This window comes from Strigops habroptila, chromosome Z, assembly GCF_004027225.2.
Source record: "Strigops habroptila isolate Jane chromosome Z, bStrHab1.2.pri, whole genome shotgun sequence".
NCBI lineage: Eukaryota > Metazoa > Chordata > Aves > Psittaciformes > Psittacidae > Strigops > Strigops habroptila.
In genome coordinates, this window is record NC_044302.2 from 75,205,684 (window position 1) to 75,227,171 (window position 21,488).

Consider the following 21,488-nt stretch of genomic DNA (forward strand, 5'->3'; position numbering starts at 1 on the left):
CTCTGAAATACAGCATGAAGCTTTTGACAGAAGTTTTAGAGATAATCAACTTGGAGTTAAGATTTTGACTGCAGAATTTTCAGACTCCTATGGTCTTTGGGATGCCACAGCAAGGAAACACTGCTGCCTTCAGACCCATGGCTGTGGTTCAAAGGTAACTCCTAGTGACACCTCCTTACCATGAGAGGCTACAGAGATGGTTAACTAAAACAAAATCAGCAGGCTGGTGTTTCAGAACAGTTACCAATGCTGAATCAGGGGCTTTACATTTTTTACCACTATAAACAAAGAAAACTGAATACTGAGAAGTATTTACACCAAGAAAAACAAATTCATTGTTGTGCCTCAGAGAAACATGAAGTATGTGGAGTGAAGCATGCTGTTAATATTGCATAATCAAGTTGTCTGGGCTTTTTTGTCAGTGATTTTTTCCAGTGAGTAAAGCTTTTTCTTTGCATAGATTTTCCCCCCTCTGCTCCCAGTTTGCTAACTCAAAGTTTTCCCCAGGGTGTCTGAATCATAGCTTATGAAATACTGCTGGCTGTTCCCTGCAGGGCCCTCACAAAGAGTCGCAGAAAACTTCAATTCCAAGTTCACTGCCTTAGCATAATGTTATGCTATAGAAAGGGTTCTTAATACAGTAAATGGCTTCTGAAAGATGACCATCTCTGTACTAACTTTTGTGGGATACGTGGTGGTGACTATCTGACAATCACTTGGAATTCTACAGCAAAAAGATGGAAGAAATTTTACATTTTGCTGTCTTAATATCTCCCTGCATAACACATTTTCAGGCAAGTTAAGGATTAGTCAGTTTATTTCCTATATATTAACTCAATGCTTATTGATGTGCAAGACAAAATACAAAGCAGATATAGAAGGTTCATAATTTAGAACAAGTATTTTCCTGTAACACAAATAATACAGAAAAAGCAAATTCTGGTACTTACGCATACTTGTATAGCATGTCTATACACAAGGTGTCTTAAAAAGTAATCACAAATAGGTCAGGTTATGATGTTTCCAGAAAAGATGGTTGGCATTATTTTTGCATTGCTTTTCAACAAACATGGAAGTTCAACATTTGTTTTTACAAAGGCCATTAAATCTCAGTATTTATAATATGCAATTTTACAGTAATGGCCACTTCATGTTATTTTAAAATTACCTGCAGTAAGACACATTTTTCTAGATTTTCATTATGAAACAATTTCCCTACCTTGCTTTCAAGGCATGTTGGATTTACTGTTTCTTTCATCTGATTTAATCATGCATGATACAGTAAAACTGGTGTAAAACCCTACATAAAAAATACAAGTGTCAAAGCCTGGGAGAGAGAGAATACTCACTTAAATGCAGCAAGGATTTCACCAGCATCTGCAGAGCCAATAACGTTTTCCTGCTTCACCTCCCTTAGGTTCATTACATTTCAGTTTTCAGCTTCATGAAAGAAATGGATCTCTGAACTTGCTCTTGCACAACCTTTCAGAGGTTAATTCTGACCCAATTTACACCTTCTATACAGCACAGATGTTTCAGTAAAGTCATAGAGAAATTTGGCTGGAAATTCAGGTTTAATCCATGGAGGTTTGGATTTTTTTTGTCTCCTTACATTTTCCTCTATTGTATATTTAGTCACTTTGAAATAACAAAGTTTATGTACGTTTCGAATTAATTATTTTTCTGGCTCTCGCTCAGAAAAACTCAGCTGGATTACTCCCCAGCCTTCCAGTATCCTTGGTCAGGATTACAGTGCATGTACTTTAAACTGTATTGATTTCCTTTGTGCATGGAATATTTTCAAATAGAAACATTACATGGAGCAGTGAAGGAAGGCAGGAGCTAGGGGTGCATGGATGTGACTGGATGCTGGACCTCTAGTGGACACAATGGAGAAATGCTTATGAAAACATGGGAACACTGCGTAGGTCGTCTGTATGTACAGTCAGGGAAAAAGCTTCTGAGAAGTCTCTTTCAAAAGTTTATCTATTATTTGTCCAAAACTATCACATGTCCCATCACTCAGTGCAGGGGACTCAGAAAATCAGTGCACACTGTCTACTTTTTAAACTAATCTCAAAACCACAATTGCTGTTCTACTTGAACAGCTATGCTGGGACATCCTGCCAAACAAGGGGATGAGAAGCTGGAAAGCAGCCCTGCAAAGAGAGTTCTGTGGATTTGCATTGATGCCAAGTTGAATGTGAGCCAACAGTGTACACTGGCAGCCAAAAGGGCCAACCGTGTCCTGGGGTGCATCAAGCATAGCATAGCTGGCTGGTAAGGGAGGTGATTGTCCCACTCTGTGCTGCACCAGTGCAGCCCCAACTTGAGTACCGTGTCCAGTTTTGGATACCTCAGTATAAGAACGACATCAAACCATTAGAGTGTGGCCGGATGAGAGTGACCAAGATGGTGAAAGGCCTTGAGGGCAAGACTTCTGAGGAGCAGCTGAGGTTACTTGGTTTGCTCAGCTTGGAGAAGACTGAGGGGCGACTTCATCACAGCCTACAACTGCCTCAAGGTGGGGCAGCAGAGGGAGAAGTGCTGATCTCTGGTGACCAACGACAGGACTGGAGGAAATGAAATGAATCTGTGTCAGAGAAAGTTCAGGCTGGACACTAGGAGAACGTTCTTCAGGGAGATGGTAGTTGGTCACTGGAACAAGCTTCCCAGGGAAGCGGTCATGGCACCAAGTCTGTCAGAGTTCAAGGGATGCCTGGGTGATACTCGTATGGTTTCATTTTAGGTAGTCCTGTGAGGAGCAGGGAGTTGGACTTGATGATCCTTATGGGTCCCTTCCAAGTTGAGATATCCTATGATTCTATGATCCAAAGGAGCACACTTTGGCTGAAGAAGGCTGGAATGCAGTAGACTTTGGCTTGTTTTCCTGTACAGCTGATGGCTGCTTCTAGCCACTGCAGAGAGGGTATTTAGGAGCTAGGAATTCTGCACTTGCCATTTGGCTTCCTTTTACCAGAGAAGTTTCTACCTAGGATGCTCTAGCCTAGTTGTTTCAGGACTACAACAGGAAGGGACGTAGGAAGAAATCAGGTAGGAATTAAACTACCATCATCAAAGCCTTTCAATTTATTACCAACTTAAAAATCAGATGAAGCCAAAAGCTTATGCAGTAGTTTTAACTGGGGATTGAAAACAATCACACGTGGTGCACATTTTGTTATTATTAACAGTAAAGACGTGTTATCTTCTATGGTGACACACCTCAATTGTCTAAACAAATTTCTTCTTGGGAACATGTATCAATGACATGAAGTAGAACACACGTCTTTTTCTTCTAAAATTATATAAAATATTTTTAAGAAAAAGATGACATTGCATATTTCTATGAACAACAATGAAAGAGGAGGAAGAATACTAAAAAGCTTAACTAAAACCAGCAAGTAGTTAAACTGAGGTAAAGTTAAAAACAACCAACCCTTGTCACTGATTATAGGGCTAAAAAGCAGTTCAAATGTCCAAGCCAAGAACTGGCACCCGCAAAAGAGCCAACCATTATTCCTTGATATTTTGAAGTAGCTTTAATAAATGAGACTCAATAACCTGTTGAACTAAAGCAGAGAAAAAGATCGAGTTAATCAGTGTTCAATGTTTTTTCACATTTTTAGGGCTGTACTATTTTTTCCTGGTAGATGCCAGCTTGTCCTGTACAATCATTTAATAAAAACCAAACAGGAATAAATTCACTGTGGGAAGAGAGTTTGTATCCCTTCAGAAAATAAAAGCCTCATACAATGCAAAACCAGTACACCCAGTAAGATAGATGATGGGTTTTGGAGGTGATGATCTGTTCTCTAGTTTGAATAGACTGATGCATACGGAAAACAAATTTTTAAGCCTATAAATGGAAAGTAGGCAAAAATATTTATTAAAAACCACTTCTGTAGAATGTTTTGAGAGTGAACTCTTGAAGGAGTCCTATATCTAGACATTAATAAAGTTACTGCCACCCCATAAGCACAGGGACCTGCTTGGAGAAGCTACACATGCAGTGCTGGGCATATTTCAGGATGCAGTTCATTTCTATAATGACGGGCATTTCACAGCTTTCAAAATGAGGGCAGAATGAGGGAAAAACAATGAAGAGACCCTTCTTTGCCTCTTTTTCTAGAAACAAGTTAGGTCACCTAATTCACTGATTCTGGCTGTTACTGTTTGTCTCCAAGACAAACTAGAGCTAGTCTGAAAGAGAAAGAAGGTTTTGCAAACTACATCACATCATGCCAATCAACAAAGTGCCAGGGTGAGTGGATCAGGAGGGCTGCAGGTCTCTTATCATTGTCTGGTGCAACACACACCCTTTTGTACAGGGTGGGAGAGCAGCTTAGGGCTGCATCAGCCCTACACACCATTATCTGTGCCCACAGATGCAGGTCCAGGCCAGTGACACTTTCTTACTAGGTATTTGGCTTTCTGAGACAGGGACAGAAATTCCTATCCATTTTGGGTTGATACATTTAGGTGTAGTAGTAGGATAGGGATCTTCTAACAGCTGCAAAACCTCTGTTAGACCATTACAGCAGCTACATAAACAAGGAGCAGTAAAAATCAAAATCAAAGAATTTACATTTGCAATACTCACCACTCCGATAGCCCAAGGCTACAGCCAAATCCATGGAATTATAGCCAGCATCTGTTTCAATAGTTGGATCAGCACCACTTTCTGTGTAAAATAGGAGAAGAAACTCATACTTCTGACAATGAGGACTGACAATACTCAGTATTATTATTGATAATAAAGTTGGGACAGCCTGCTTACCGAGGAGAATTTTTACACATTTCACATGATTCCCATGTACTGCATATAGTAGAGGTGTGCCTCCATTCTGCAAATGCAAAGAAAAGCCTTAGAAACTTTATGATTGAGCAGTCTGCAACGGTAATTCATTAACACACCAGTATCCTTCTATGTATCAGTAAGAGACTTCATAGGTTTTATAAAAATGAGATTCTGTTTTGGAACTTCTGTTGGGTTTTTTTTTGTCTACTCTTTAAACTGCAAGCTCGCCCTTCTAGAATGACTCAGCATTAGCATCATTCTCTTTTTGCCAACAAGTCAGAACTAGTTGGGCCAACTCCTCTTATCCTGTGGAAGTTTTGAAACTCAGGTATTTTAGAAGAGGTAGAATAATTTTACGCCCTGGTTCAAATTTCTGACCAAAGCACCCTCCGACATAAATTAGAGCTAGAGTCTTACCCAGTCATACTCATTAACATCAACTCCACAGTCAAGTAGCATTTTGACAATATCTGTGTATCCTTTACTGCAAGCCAATGAGAGGGCACTTTCTCGTCCTTTCCCCAAAATCTGAGGATCTGCGCCCTACAATTATAACAACAGCAACAACAAATCAAATTAACCACACTTTTTTTTAAATGTGATGTTTTACACAGAACTTAAGTGTAAACTTTTAAGTGAAAAGCAGCATTGAAAAAATCAGAAGGCAAACTGAACTAAAAAGTAAATGAATTTAAAATGAGGTGTGTTTATTTCCTTACATTTTGGAGGAGAAATTCCACTACTGCTATCTGCCCATGAGCTGCAGCCCACATCAGAGGGGTAAATCCTTCTTCATCCTTATGATTGATTACATTTTCTGTTTAAAGATAAATATGCAACTTAGTAATCCCTTTCACTAATGCATTATATAAGATGGTGAAATGCATTGATGTATCCATGGTGAATGGACTGAGGTATCAGTGTGGCCTAAAAGTCATTCTTACCTTAACTTTAAAAACAAAATTCTATTGCAATGGTGGTGCAAATATCTTTGTCCAAGAAAGAAAAAACATTCAACTGAGCAAAGTATAATTTAAGGATTGGGTTTATTAATTTTTTTAAGCTCTATAAATCAAGCTCTGTTTCTACTCAGAAATGTTACAAGTTGTCAGTAATCTGGGCTTTATCTTTGGAAAGAAGAGAAGGGCTGTTTGAAAAATAAAGAAGGACAGTCTGTATTATACTGCAGAAAGTGTTGTTTTGTCATTTTTTTTTCCCAACAGAGTGAGCCACAAAATCTTGTAAAGAATTATCTTATAAAGCAATATAGACAGTATACCTCCATTCCCCCCAGAGTTAATGTAATCAATAGGGTGTTTTGTGGAAACCATTAAGGTCTACTTCTAGTGCAGCTGGAAGAAGGAAAATGTTTTAACATTTGGTTGGCTGAAATAGTTGAGTTGGAATTTGTAAAAAATATTTAAGTACTTAAAAAATCCCATGGTTATCAAAGCACTAGAGTATGCATGTTTCACTGACACTCCAGAATCAATTTGTTTGCCATATACATTACAAAGTATATAGACTGACTCATTACCTGCTTTCCAGTAAACACTTCAACAAAGATGCACTGAAAGCATGGCTGATTACTAACAGTACAATAAGAATATACTATTAACAGTATATTCTCTTATACTATTACTAGTATATTACTCAATTCAATATGCTACGTATTATGGGCACACTAATGTCACACTGAAGACTATGACGCAACTCAGACTGAGCAGCACTATTATATTGTGGGTGTAAGCCATGGTTTAAATTACCAACATACAGCTCTATACGCTGACTGATTAAATAGAATTGGAAAGCCACCATTGTTTTAAATTACAAAGATAATAACAATTAAAAAATAACAACTGTTCTGACTGATAGAACAGATTCTCCCTACTCATTTCTATGGATTACACATATAGCCGGGGAGCAGGGGAAGGAAGGGATTTAGCTACAACTCCTATTAATGCTCATGTTTCATTTAAAACCCAAATCATACAAATCAGTGAATAAAAGACTGATGTGAAACAAAAGTCCACATCTGCAAAGAACAGATACGTGAAATATCCTTCAATTTGTTCCAGAATTGAAGTTTTTTTTTTTTTTTTCTGTTATGTTTTTTGGGGAAAAGTCAAGCACAACAGGGTATAAAAGCCCCAAAGAAAAAAGGAAGAGATTTACTCTCCTTCTGTCTCACCTTGTTCAATACGCGTGGCCAGATATAACATTTCTCCCTGAGCTGCCAGCTGATGAACTGATAAAGCTGAAAAAAAGGAAGCAAAAGCATGTGTCTCACATACCAATTTTCATTCTACTCTATTTGGAATTTGGCTTGAGCAGTACGGAATATGGATTTGAGAACATGGATAGGTTTCACACTATACTCTGAACTAGAACCACTATCTCAAAAAGTTTCCAAAACGTTTCACAGGTTTAGGTAATTTTTTAACCAATGTAGAAATTGTACTAAAAAGCAGAAGATACTTCCTACACTGACTCTTTACAAGGCAACATGCTCTTTGCTGCTTGGCCAGCAATCCAAGATCATATTAAGAACATTTATCAAATGAAAATAAGCATCGTTTGATAAATTGAGGTTGTGTAGTTTTAAAATGCCATCTAAGAGATCACATGCCAGGGGACATGTCACGCTGCTCAGTGGGCCTGTGACATGACTCTCACTCACTACAATGTGGAATAGATCAGGCATTACAAAACTATTACAAAACATGACATCTACATCTACAGGAGAAAAAAAAGATTGTGGGTAGTTCTGCTTGTTTGTCTTAAATTTATCAAAGTTGGTCTTCAATACCAAGAGGTTGGAAAGATGGTCAGGAGAGAATATATAATAAATTATCCACATCATATAACAACAAAATTAGCTAACGATTACATAATACACACCGTGCACTGTCCTTCTCCTATTCACTACACGAAAGCTTTATTTTTTTCAAGACGACTGCTTATTTTGTTCATGGCCTATGTTACAGCTCCAAATTAATTTTTCTAATGCAAGCGGCCTTTTTTTTCTTTTTAGCATTGAACTTATACTCTATAGATGAAATAATTTATAAATTAATTACATAGAATTAATTTATAAAAAAATACTTACCAATTAACAAAATCCCATAAATAGTACTGCCTTTCAAAATATGTGGCAATCATGACATTTGCAGTAGCAGTTTGTAGCACTTACCGATCATCTAATTTTAATAAACTTTATAAGATGCACAGGTTCTGAAAACAAGTACAAGAAGCACATTGACTTAAAGCTTAGAAAGGATCAGAAAAATCTTTACCTACTTTTTTTTAATCAAGAATTGGATCCTTTCTTGAAAATACACTTCAGACATTAATTCAAAACAGCAGGTGGATTACTATTTCACAGTTGGAACCATGTGAAATTAGACAAGACTATCTCAATGTTTTCTTCTTACATAAAAGTTTATTAAAACACCAAAGGAAAAAACCGGAAAAATCCGTCAGCCTTCTAACAAACAGTTCACAAAATAATTATTAACCGTAAGGCAGGATACTTACAGTTTACAAGAAGGGGCGTTGTAGAGACTTCATTTCCCCTGTGTTTGTTAGTTAAGGTAGTTGATTGTTTTATTGGTGAGAAATGCTTAGTAGTTGATGGAGTATAAACATGTCTTACTTGGATACCAGGGGAAGGAGAAGTGTGGCTGTTGCATTCAGCTACATTCAACAGAGAAAACAGACAGGATTTCAGTACTAGTAAGAGCATTAAAAGCAAGACACAGATTTTAAGCCAAACTAGAAGGCACCAGTGTCACAAGATCTTTAAAACCCATGTTAAGCAAGCTTTGTGACATGTGCTTTTCCACTGTGTATTGTCAGAGTTAAATAAACAGCTGTATTCACTTCTAGCATAAAACAATGCTGCTACCCCACATGTTCAGTATTCAGTACGGCATAATGTCACACAGATACAAACTGGGTGTCTCTATGAGGTTAAGCCTTCATCTAGGTTTTCAACAATGCCTGGCATGGATTTATCAGGTAGGAGAGCCACACATAGCCTACCACATCCTTATTAACGCTCTCCAGTGCAATAACATGATGAAGCTTCAGTCAGCCACGCGGTCAGGTAACTGCTCAGATTATCCCTTTGCCTACTCCCCAAGACTACCTTCACCAATTTTCTTCACCAGGACTTTTTACACTGTTGCTGGATAAATCTGTAACTGCATTATGAATGCCTTATTAATACTTATCCAGCAGGAAGAGAGATATTCCACAGTAACTTCCACAAAGTGCAACAGCAAGTCACCACTTAGAATGCAAGAAGTTATTCAGTGCTGCTGTGTTCATCTGTGGTAACTTTCATAGCTTTCCACTAGAATCTAATAGCATTTTATTACAGAATATGTATGTTATCTTGGCTTCTGATTCTCAAAAGTAACTATTAACTTTGAGAAGTAGCTGAGGAGCCACGTAATTTTTAAGAAGCTAACTGATTAAATACCGGAAATACATATAGAAGGATTAAACTCCATTATGGCTAAATTGACTTGACACCAGTGTGCACTAGTAATTAATGACTGGAAAGTAATTAACAGGCACACTGAGTTCATACCATAGAGAAAATCACGATCACAAACCCAAGTGCAAATTCAGAGAGAGAACCAATTACAAGCAGAGGGTAACTGGATGAAAATGAAATTGCATTTTGTTTGCTAATCAAATTGCTACAGCTGACTGGATCAAACTAAGAGACCTACCAGGGATTTTTGACCTGTGGTACCTGGATCTGCAGGACTACTTCTAAGGGGTTCACAAATATTACCTAAGAAAAACCACCCTACTGCTGATGGGTCTAAATCTGCCGTTCAGGTCTGCAGCTCCACTAGTAAGCACTTAGGGCCTGTAAATCAAAAAAGTTTGAAAATTACAATGGCTACAATGAACTGCAGCCAACAATACAAATCAGAGAAACCATTAAAATTGACAATAGGCCTGTGTTTTTACGTGTTGTAGAAAATGGGTCAAACTCAACCTCATGAAAAGATGCATCACTAGGAGTCTAAAATATGACAACAAGCACTGGAAATCACAATTGTTGAGAAGAAATAGATGGAAATCCTAATTCTGTTCTCTATGAACATGTTCAGCCATGAAAAAGCACGGATCAGTTCTGATGAAGCTGACTAGCAATGGCTGGAGAGCCAGCTGCACGGATCCAGAACTGGAGCAACATTCACTTTCAAGTAGTGTGAAGCTGCACTGGCAGGCCAAGCACTGCAACAACTACAGGCTTTGTACAGCCATATCGATAAAATGAAGTCAATGGCACGAGCTATGCTATTTTGTCATCGGTACTACTGAAATGGTAAAACACGCTGCAGGAAGCTACTGAAGTTGAAATGATCATACAGTGCTTTCAGTAGTGTTTTGCAGATACATACATTCAACAACATGCAGCATGTGGTAGAACGTGATACACAACAGAAGTAAACTTGTTTTCATAACCAGCATCAGCTCTTATTAAATTCAATCAGAGACTTTTTGTGCCACTACTTTTTCAATTAAAAAAAACCAAACCCAATAACTAAGAATGTTTTAAAAATAATATGGAGGAAATTAATTTTACAATAATAATTCATTAAGTGTATAATAAAAATAGTAGGGGAAGAAATTCTAGACAACCATTACAGATTAACACATGTATAAGGCAGAGGCTTTTTTCTTTTAAAACAGCAGTTTAACAGGATGACACAGTCCACACACAACAATTTGTACCATAAAGTTCAACCTTTAAATAAGACAGATGCCACTTCAAGGTCAGAGTTAACTTGGTCTTGAATATTTTTACTGTCCTCCTCATTCAAAGATTTCACAAATCGCGAGCAGACATTCATATCAAATCTATTGGGCAAAATGAATTTCATTCCCATGGTGACACTCTGAGCTGGGCCTTCCTCTGTGCTAGAGTCAAGCTGACGCTCCACTTTGATGTCCGGCATGGGCGGAAGGCTGTAGCTAGCGGTACATTCTTCCACAATTAACTGGGCTGCAACGTCTAAGTTTGTTGAAGATGCCATGGCCTCAGTCATATGAAAGTTTTATGCAAGAATTTTCTTCATGATTTCTAGCCACAAGCAGTTCCAGCCAACGAAGCTGTATCTAAAGAGATCTGGATGTCTAAATAACCTGAAACTGAACACATTTAACATAGGTTAACAACATTCTGGTGAAGTAACATATAAAAATACACCAAGCTTGGCTTCACTAAAGCTTATGGCATTTGGTTCTGATAGTTGAAACCTTGGTAAAATATCAGCCTTACCGCTATCACAAGCGGTAGGGGTCGTGTGTATGGGTTTAAATGGAGGGGACCAAACCATCCATTCAAATTTTGTCATAGGGATATTTAAGCCAAATTCCATAACGACGCCATTAGAAGCTCCATCTAAGCAATGTTTCACAGTATTAGCCCGGTTGCAACAAAAAACCGCACCGCAACCAACCACGTTTATCCCAAGACAAGAGAAGATGATTTTATTTCGTAAAAACATTAGATTTGAAGGAAAATTTACAGTAACTTTATGCCCTTTGTAACTCTTGAGTCTTTTCATAACCTGGTTAAAACACGTGGGTTTTACCCTACGCGTAGGCAAACAATAACTCCATTTATACCGGTGACAGCAGAACACCCCAGCTCACCCTGACAGCACCGCGGGCAGCCGAACGCCACGCCGGGCTCCGCGGCCTGGCAGCCCCAGCCTCTCCTGCAGCCCGCCCTCTCCCCTTAACGCAGGCCGCCGGCCCCGGCATGAAGGGCCCGAAGCCGGGCCGCGGCGAGGCCGCCTCCACGGGCGCTGCGGAGCACCCGCCGGCCGGGACCCCCCGGCGTGCCTGACAGCGCAGGGCCGCGCAGGGCCGCGCAGCCCTGGCCCCGCGGCCTCACCTCACCTCGGCACCGCCGCTCCCAGGGCTGACAGCGAGGCGGACGTGACGGCGTACAGCCCCGCCGCGGTGGCGATTGGCTAGGTGAGAGTCGGCCCTTGATGACGGGCTAGACACAGGGTTGGCGCGGCTCGCTCGGTGGCAGGCGCGGGGCGCGCCATCGCGGCAGGGCGTGGCGGGTGGCGTGGGCCTCCCCGCGGGCGGTTAGCCATGGCCTTGTACAAGCCGGTGGTGGTGCAGACCTGCCCCAGGCTCGGGGAGAGGATCACCCAGGACACGGTGTACTGGGAGGGGTACAAGGTAGGAGGCAGCACCCGGCGGCGCCGGGGGCTGGGGCAGCGGGCTGGTCGTGTTCCGCTGCTGAGGGCGCGGGGTCTGTGCCCGGCCCTGCGCGGCGCTCGGTTAGAAGCGGTTCCTTAATATTGAAGCTACTGAACTGCTTCCTGCGCAGCGAGGCTGGCCTTTGCCGAAAATTGGCCCAGCAGGCGTATTTATTGCCCTAAAATACATTTTCCTACTGCTTTCGTGCGATTAATAAAGTATTTTTAAGCTTGCGTGAGTGAATAAGGTTATTTTTTCCCATCGGAATTCGTAATTAATGGGTCAGTTGTAACGGGTGAAATGGGAAAAAAACACATGAGCGGAAGTAACCTGAGAGAAGAGAAACTCAGTAGGATTGTATTTAAAAGTTGATTTGGATCTGAATGGAGTTTGGAGCGCTCTGTAGGAAAAAAAAGTTTTGCTTTGCTCTTTGATTTTTGATGATGTGCTTGTATGTATTTAATGATCTTCATTGCAATTGTTTTAGGCACCTGTTCAGATAAAGGAGTTTGGTGCAGTAAATAAAATTGACTTCTCGCCAGTTCCTCCACGTAACTATGCTGTCACGGCTTCCTCAAGGGTAAGTGGCTTTTCTGAGGTTTTCATGTTCTTGTCTTTCAGCCGGTATCATATGAGAGAACTTAATGTCTTCTTGTTGTACCAGATCCACATTTATGGTCGTTACTCTCAGGAACCAATCAAAACATTTTCTCGCTTCAAAGATGCTGCTTACTGTGGCACATACAGAGATGATGGCAATCTGCTTGTTGCTGGCAGCGAGGAAGGTATCATTCGCCTCTTTGACATCAGTGGAAAAGCACCGCTGAGACAGTTTGATGGTCATGCTAAGTAAGACAATGTTGAGTTTTCCTTTGTGTGCGTAAGCTTGTTTGCTGTGTTTGCATATGTTTCCTTTGCATGTGCTAAAAATCTGAATAATACTGGTCTGTGTTGTTTGTAACTGTTTCGTGTAGGTCTTACTGAAAAGTAGATTTTTAAATTGAATTAAAAATTGGGGTAATTTTTAAATTCCAAATATGAATTGAGTACATGGAAGAATAAATTTAGTTTCTAATTTAGGTAGGTGTCTGTTAATATGTTGTGTAGACACAGTCTTGTGACTACATGGCACTGATGAGCACATTTTTTTTTAATAATATTTTTATAAAAGACAGTGCTAGTACACAGACGTCTTAAGTAACAAATGCAGAACTCACAGCTTTTGAGTGAGCATCTAGTAAACATATAAAACTTTTAAGGCAGATCATATCAATGCTTAGGTAAGCATCGGTCACCATGATTCTCTTCTGACTGGAAATATAAAAACTAAAGTGTTACTAACCTCTAAAGTGAGGCTTCATAGCTTCCAACAGTGAGGACTTCGCACTTTTAAGAGAGAATACATAAATAATCTCTTCAGACAGACTAACTCTTCTGGAAACAAGTATATATTTTAACTTTGGCTGTTGTGGACTTTGGTTTCTAGACCTGTTCATGTAGCGGGTTTCCCGTCTGATAAATACCGAATATTCTCTGGTGGTGATGATTATTCTTCAAAGCTGTGGGATATTCCAACTGGTACAGAAATAGTCTCATACAGAGAACATACTGACTACGTGCGATGCGGCTGTGCAAGTAAAGTGAATGCAGACGTCTTTGTAACAGGTTTGATTTTATTTTTTGTATATGCTTCTTTTGTACTGAATTGAAGAAAAATGCAGAAATAGTTTCTGATACAGTAGGATCTTGCTTACTACATTTTAAACATGGAGGATCTGTCTTCCTACTTGGTGCCTCCTTTGCTGTTTCCTTTTTGCTTTGTTTTTAAGCTTGACACTGATGTTCGTAGGGAAACTCAGAATTTCCCTAATTTTTAACATATCTTTGCTTTAGCCTGTTGGGGTTAACAGAGCTGTTCTGACTGGCCTTTGGAAGTTTTTAGGAAATTCTGTGAATATATACTTTAGCTGTGGTTGACTGAAGGTTTCCAGAGGAGGAAACTAGTTCCATTGTAGTTTGTACAGCCCAAAACTCACAGACTCAAAAATGAAAGGTCATTTGAGGACTTACTTGAAACTGGTTGCTATTGGTTTTCTTAGCAGTAGCTTTCTATTAATGTCTGGTAAACTGCTAGAAAAAAAATAGTTTTCCTTACTTCAGGAGGCACACGAGACTAAGTTTCATCAGGTTACCTTATATTTATTGTTACAAATACACTTAATTAATGGAAGGGAAATAAAATTAAGACTTAAATTACTTTTAAGGCCTGAAATACTGTTGGGGCTAGAATTAGAAGACTTATGTTGCCTGAAGGCTGTAAATTAACCAAGAGAACCAAAAGGTGTTCTAAGTGCATGGTTTAAAACTGTTTCTGTTTGGCAGGAGCTCCTTTAGATTTTAGGACATGGCTGTTTTAGTTCATGAAATAATTGAAATGATGAAACTGAAGCTAATAACGGCGTTGTTTGCAGGTTCCTATGATCACACTGTGAAGCTGTTTGATGCCCGAACAAAAAGTAGTATCATAACAATAGAACATGGCCAGCCTGTGGAGAGTGTGCTTCTGTTCCCTTCTGGTGGGCTTCTAGTATCTGCAGGTACTTCAGTAAAATCAGATTTCTTTTCTGTGGCCCTAATGTACTTCAGCCGCTTCCTTCTAGTATTTTCATTTAGTAGTGAGGTGGTAAGTGATCTAACAGCTTCATTTCTCAAAGATCTTTAGGAATCCGTTGATCTGGAGGGTGAAAATAGGGGTCTTTTTGTCTCTGATTAGATTTTCTTGTAGTTGATCCAAAAAAATCCACAAAACCCCCTGATGTTTTTAATGGCAAGATACAGACTTTAATTAACCGAGTACTAAAGTAAAGGAACTTTAGGTACTTTTGGTAAGAAGTATGTTGAATCATTCACCTGCAGAATGGCCTGAAAAAGAGCATGCTTGTAATGTGTCTTGTCCTGGGAGATAGTCATAATGGATGTAAGTACAGAAAACTCGGTGTTATGAAGGAGGCACTATAAGTGTGTGAAAACTTCTCTAGAGAAGTGGAAATGTGTATGTATGTCAGACTGTTTTGTGTGTTTCCTTTTCACAGGAGGTCGATATGTGAAAGTCTGGGATGTGCTAAAAGGTGGACAGTTACTAGTATCACTTAAAAATCACCATAAAACTGTAACTTGTTTATGCCTGAACAGCTCTGGACAAAGGTTATTGTCAGGATCCCTGGACAGGTTAGTATATTTTGCGGAAATTTCAATTCTTTAGGACCGTCATGGTTTAAGCCCAGCCAGTAACTCAGCACCACGCAGCTGCTCGCTCACTCCCTCCTTTTCCCCCACATCTCCAGGCAGGAAGGGGAGGAGAATTGGTAGAATTTAAACCCCACGGGTTGAGATAAGAACAGTCCAGTAGCTAAAGTATAATACAAAACCACTACTATTAATAATAATGATGATAAAGGAAATAACAAGGGGAGAGAATATAAAACTAAAACAGGAAGGGAAGAAAAACCAGTAAACACAAGTGAGGCACAATACAATTGCTCACCATCTGCTGACCGATACCCAGCCCGACCCAAGCAGCGATTGGTCCCTTTCACGTGTCCGCCCCAGTTTCTATACTGGGCATGACATGCTGTGGTATGGAATACCCCTTTGGCTAGTTTGGGTCAGGTGTCCTGTCTCTGCTTCCTCCTGGCTTCTTGTGCTCCTCCTCACTGGAAGAGCATGAGACTGAAAAGTCCTCGATCAGAGTAAGCATTACCTAGCAGCAGTTAAAACATTGGTGTGTTACCAGCATTGCTCTCAGACTAAAGCTGAAACACAGCACTGCACCAGCTAATAGGAAGGAGGAAAATAACTGTTACAGCTGAACCCAGGACAAGGACTTTTTTTATTTTAAAGTTATTTACATCAAACATGAATCTGTGCATGATTTTTTTGCCTTAAGCACTTTTAACTATTATATAAAGATACAATCTAATTGAAAACGTGTTGGGGCCAAGGTACATACTACAGTATACATGAACGTTTTCCTCATGTTAACCTGAATGTCAGTAAGAGTTGCATGTGCCATTTGGGAATCTGTATGTGGAACTTCTGAATAAGCATTCCTTTTTTTTTTAATCTCTAAACTGACCTTTGCAGCTCTATAAAGTACCTATTCTTAACTTTAATACAGTTTAAATAACTGAAAAGGTATTAGTATTCATCTTTAAAGAGCCTGGGTTTTGTGTCTCTGTGCTGTTGCTTTTTGTACCCAAAGTGCACAGGTGAAATATCCTTGCTTTTTTGTTTGTTTGGCTTGAGTTGCTGGGTACTGGTGTTGATTCTGTTGTCTCTGAGACATTAGAAGTACGAAGTGGTCTGAAATGTCGGTGGTCTGTTTTCTCCCTCCCTGCCTCCCTTGTTCCCTTCTGTACTTCCTAGGCTTCCTCAGGCTTTATTGATTACAAACCATAAGCTGAAGGATCCCACTAGCTGTGCAGCTGTTTGTCATTCAGTGCTCACAACACTAAAGTTCGTACTTGTTGTAACAGAATATTTTAGTTTCCCATTTGTTAAATATTTCTATCTTCAATCAAGTCATTAAAGAGCAGCCATATACAAGAATATCTATGGATTTACTTCCAGAAATTGTCAATAAATCTTACATTTAAAACTTAAGAACAAATTTCAAGAAATACTTAAGTGTTTCCTATTAAGCATTGCTGAAGTCAGTCACTACATCTGTTTTCAATTTCTTCTGTTCTTGCCCCATTTTCTGCTTTTTTTGGGTAAGGATCGTCCTTTCCTGACTTTCATTTGTCTTTTAAGAGACATTAAAGACAGAATTCTGTTGCAGAAGAGGTAATAACTAGGAAGCTCAGTGGTAATCTGAAGAATGCTTTGTATAAATACTCAGTTTCCTTAAATGATGTAGTGATGAAATCACTTGAGAGTGATGAAATTCCTGTAAAGTGTCTACAGTAAGGCATTACTAACGAGATTTTAATCATTACTCTTCTGTATAGGCATGTGAAGATTTACAGTACTACTTCCTACAAAGTAGTCCACAGTTTTAGCTATGCAGCATCCATCCTCAGTCTTGCGCTGTCGGTAAGTGCATTAGAAATTTTTCTAGGCAAGGTAATTACTGATACTTTTACATCACTGAAGTAATTTATTTTTGCTATTTGGCGTTTCAGAAGAATAGTGTGTGTGCAAAGTAGGATGACTGAATATGTTTCGCCTAAGTAAAAAAAAGTGCATTACAAGGTTTTAAACATAATGCTTTCAGATACCAGATGTTACCTGATCAGATCTGCACAAAATTGTGTGTTTATCAAGGATAGTATACATCATCAGGAAAGTTTCAGTCTTAAAGTCCTTTGACTTTAAAAAGATTGTACTAATCTTTTGCCTTTCAAGAACCTTGTGTGGCTTGATAAAACAAAAAAGGTAGTTCATTTGTTGAGAAATTAAGAATAGGGTGACCTTGTCTTAGAAGTTACTGGTGTCAGATTGATTTGAGGAAGAAAAGAGGAGAGGGTATGAGGTATGTGCCTAAACAGACTTCTTTGCCAATGCATGTGTCTTATTGTCTTGGAAACAGAAAACAGACTCTCATTTCTCTGAAACATTTGAGTTCCAATGGGTAAGTGACCTGCTGGTCAGATATCTGAAGGCTAACACCACTTTTTAAAACAGTGGTGTTGTCATGTAATTGTCCCCTTCTGTAGCCTCTGAAGGACATGTAAAAGGGACTGTGAGGAATCTTTTTTTTAGCAGCAGTTGAGCATTCAGCTAATGTTCAATGTTTACATAGAATTACCTGTTAATAGTAACAGGTCAGATCTCACTTTTATATGTGAAGTCCATGGTTTTTTTTCAGTGTATCATTTAAAATTGTAACCTTTAGCACCAAATACATGAAATGTGTTATTTAGGTGAAATTTATACCAGTGACTGGTATTTTGATCAATTCTCACTTGTTTTTCAAAATCTTGTTTTTCAAAATCTTGCTGTTCCATAATAGCTTTCTCATAGTTGGTGTTCATTTCTGCTGTATGGCATATAATAGGCAAAGGCAGTTGTACACCACTGAAGAAAACCAAAACCTGTCGTATATACTTACATAAGGATGGTAATGCATTTTTGACCTTGCTTAATGAGTCCGTCTAGGTATTTTTTAAAGGTTTATTAGATAGATAATTTTGCTTACCATCATAGCCTCGAAGCTGTCCCTGTTTTGAGCAAGGTATTTGACCACAGGAGACCTCATAGAGGTGCCTTCCAACTTCAGTTATTCTGTAATACTGTGATTAGAACCTTGTCATGAAACATAAAATTTTAAAAATCTGCATGGTAGAGGATGCATCATTAAATAAAAGACCACGTTCCTAACTCTGTGATTTCGTCATTTTAGCCTGAAGATGAAACCATAGTTGTAGGCATGACCAATGGGGTGCTAAATATTAAACACAGAAAACCTGAAGAAGGGAAAGAAAAGTCTCAGAAGAAGAGGCAACCAGCATATAGAACCTATATGAAAGGAAAAACTTACATGCCAAAACAGGTACAGGGTGGTGAGAAAATGTATACTGAAACAGTCCTCAAAAAAATTGTTTTGGTGGGAGTTTTTTGGGTTTTTTGTTTTGTTTTGGTTTTTTTTTTTTTTGGTGAACTAAGTTGAAGAAAGGGAAAGGGAGTAAGATACAAAGACATAAAAGCTTGTTCATGGTAATACATCTAATCCATTGTGTGTATGTCTCTCATTTTGAACTCACTTTTTCAATTCCAGGAAGATTTCTCTGTCACTAAACCTGTAAGACGTGCTTTGAGGAAATATGACAAGCTGCTGAAGAGCTTTCAATCTTCCAAAGCCCTTGATGCGGTACTGGAGGTAAGGCATGGGTTTTTCTCATCTGAATTGTGTGCTGTCACCTGACATGGATTTTTTCCATATGTTAAACTAATTTTATTTCAGTATCTCAGTAGAAAGGATTCAAACTTCTGTGGCTTCCATTTTGTTTTTGCTGGTATCAACCCTTTTTTGGGTGTAAAGATGTTGCTTTGGTACTAAATTCTTCTTACATATGCCCAGCCATCCATAAGGCTTCATACTCCTGAAGTTACGGTTGCAGTCATGCAGGAACTACATCGCAGAGGAACGCTGAGGAGTGCGCTTGCAGGCCGAGACGAGAAGCAAATTAATCTCCTGCTTACCTTTGTGGCAAGGTATTATTTTAACCTGAGTTCTCTTTGGCTATTTTGAGACCTGTACTACTTGACAGCTTTTGCAACAGAGTCTCAGCAGATCACGGCTGGAACATTGGTACTCTTGAAATCTCACGTGCCTTCTGCTTTCTGATATGAAGGTCTGGGATAGTATTGAAATTGTTAGCACAAAACAATTTTGCTGATAATATGAGAGAATATATTTTCCTTCTGTGCCAGACATTCCACCTTTAGTCTATTATTTTCTGTGCCTCGATGGAACTTGTGTCTTCACATATCTGAGGCTTTTGCCTCAACCCCCTTTTGTCCTCCAACCCCCACTGCCTTCCTCAGAGGAAGTGTTTTTTGACTCGCTTCTCTGACTGCTGTTCTGTGATGTCTTTTCATGAATAAGAGAGTGTCTCTATGCCTGTATGAGAAACCAGGTTGTTGTTTGGAGAAGGAGTCCAGTTGGGAAAACCAGTAAAATTGGGATATCTTCTAATTTTGCAGGCGTGTGATTGAGCCTAGATTTACTCCTATACTGGTGACTGTTGCAGATATGATCACTGGTAAGTACAGCACAGAAAGGATTCTCGAAGCTATATAGCTAGCTTGGAAATAAGGTAAAAAGTGTTATATTTTTAAGAAACCAACTTTTATAGCTTTGTTTATAAGTATGAACTCAGTGTCAAGAGAATGATCTAAAAAGAGATATTGGCAGATAACTTTGACCACTGTCTGTCTGACTTGCACTGGCTGCAGGAAGCTCCTCGTGGTCTCTTGAGTATCTTTGATATCTCATATTTCTACATTTACATAGTTCAGGTGAATTCAACTTCTCCAGTGAGGTAAAAATAGTATTTGAGGTCATAAAACCTTCTCTTCCTGTTAGTATGACTTACTGTAAATACGTACCAATAGTTAACATTGTTTTCAGAACACTGTTAAACTTGTCTTATTTGTCCACAATGTTGGACTTGTGTAAGGCTCTGTAAATGCATCTCTAACCAGCTAATACGATTTTCATGTTTCCATAGATATGTGCATTGTTAAGTGATTTTTTTCTTTACAGACATTTATCAGCCTGTGCTTGGGCAGTCAGCGATTGTTGATAGACAGTTCTTGAGACTTCAGGAAGCCATAGGAAAAGAGATTGACTATCAAGGGGAACTACTAGAAGTTTTGGGAATGATGGATACACTGTTTGCTACTTTTGCTGAGAAAAAAACTACTTGTCTAGAAGAGAACAGAACTAGTAGCCCTACAGAGACCATTGAAACAGATACGAATGACTGACTGACAACTGTCATGACAAATTTTCACAAAAGTAATGTGGACTTGAAATACATGACCTGTTCTCCTGGTAACTTTTTATAATGGTGACTTTCTAAAAAAGCCCCTCTATGTTGAAGCTCTGTCTTCCAAATTGTGTTTCTGAATAGGCTTCATTACTGAAGACAGAGAAAAAAGAATGTTTTCAGGATTTTCCATGCAGTATTTTCCAAATTTCAATTTTCCAAAAAATTGAATTTTAAAGTTTTATTCCAAAGTTATGTAACTTTGAAAGAGTGTTTTGTGCATCCAAGTCATTATTTGACTTAGAGAAACAGTCAACAATTTTAATTTTTTATTTACTGGAAAATAATGAGATCTGAATAATGTATCATTGTCCTTATTTAAGGATAATATCCCATATCACATACGTGAACATACGAATAAAACCGCATACACATTTCATAAAACTTGACTTCATTGTGTTTTCTCCCCCCGCTTTGTCTCCATTTCAGGCTTCCATGAATTCATAGGAAACAGCAAAATTACTCAAGAATATGTGTGCATGCTTACGTATATGAAAAAAATTGTTAGTTTCATTAGTTTAATTTTTTAAGTAGTGCATATATATTTGAGTTATAATTCTCTAGAAAGTAGATAATTCTTACTTCTAAAGGGAAATTCATTCAAATTAGTTTAATGTAGTACTGCACACTAGTGAGAAAATCTTCAGTTAAGTGAAAGAACTCAACTTTTGTGTAAGTCTGTCACTTTAAATTAACAGCAGGTGCAATTAAAGCCTATGTTGTTATCAGTATGTATTTGAATGCTGGGGTATTGATTTATTTTAACTTCAAGCAGTGCTGGAGAAGGATGGTATGCTTTGGGAAGGCAGGTGTGCCAAAGGCCCCTCAACATATGTAGGATGACAGTAGGGTGGAACTTTGTCCTTAGCTTGTTTTCTGTGACT

General features: G+C 38.8%; 2 protein-coding genes across 7 annotated transcripts; one reads left to right on the top strand and one right to left on the bottom strand.

Annotated features, from left to right (window-relative positions):
- Nucleotides 1-799: 799 nt before the first annotated feature.
- On the bottom strand, nt 800-11,897 carry ANKRA2 (ankyrin repeat family A member 2). Of its 5 annotated transcripts, XM_030511900.1 has the most exons (9): nt 11,735-11,897; nt 10,575-10,978; nt 8,339-8,497; nt 6,993-7,058; nt 5,521-5,618; nt 5,219-5,344; nt 4,781-4,847; nt 4,604-4,684; nt 800-3,572 (listed from the first exon to the last, which is right to left on the bottom strand). In XM_030511900.1, the coding sequence occupies exons 2-9, from the start codon at nt 10,873-10,875 to the stop codon at nt 3,517-3,519; spliced, it is 954 nt and encodes a 317-aa protein (XP_030367760.1). In that variant the 5' UTR covers nt 10,876-10,978; nt 11,735-11,897; the 3' UTR covers nt 800-3,516. The 5 variants fall into 5 exon arrangements, with proteins under 5 accessions (XP_030367760.1, XP_030367755.1, XP_030367759.1 ...); XM_030511895.1 differs by having other exon boundaries at nt 800-4,684; nt 11,735-11,803; XM_030511899.1 differs by having other exon boundaries at nt 800-4,684; nt 10,575-10,972; nt 11,735-11,758.
- UTP15 (UTP15 small subunit processome component) lies at nt 11,840-21,335 on the top strand. Of its 2 annotated transcripts, XM_030511894.1 has the most exons (12): nt 11,840-12,028; nt 12,537-12,629; nt 12,714-12,898; nt 13,536-13,714; nt 14,521-14,646; nt 15,142-15,277; nt 17,059-17,143; nt 18,453-18,602; nt 18,828-18,929; nt 19,131-19,264; nt 19,757-19,815; nt 20,319-21,335. In XM_030511894.1, the coding sequence occupies exons 1-12, from the start codon at nt 11,939-11,941 to the stop codon at nt 20,540-20,542; spliced, it is 1,563 nt and encodes a 520-aa protein (XP_030367754.1). In that variant the 5' UTR covers nt 11,840-11,938; the 3' UTR covers nt 20,543-21,335. The 2 variants fall into 2 exon arrangements, with proteins under 2 accessions (XP_030367754.1, XP_030367753.1); XM_030511893.1 differs by having other exon boundaries at nt 11,843-12,028; nt 12,537-12,898.
- The last annotated feature ends 153 nt before the right edge of the window (nt 21,336-21,488 follow it).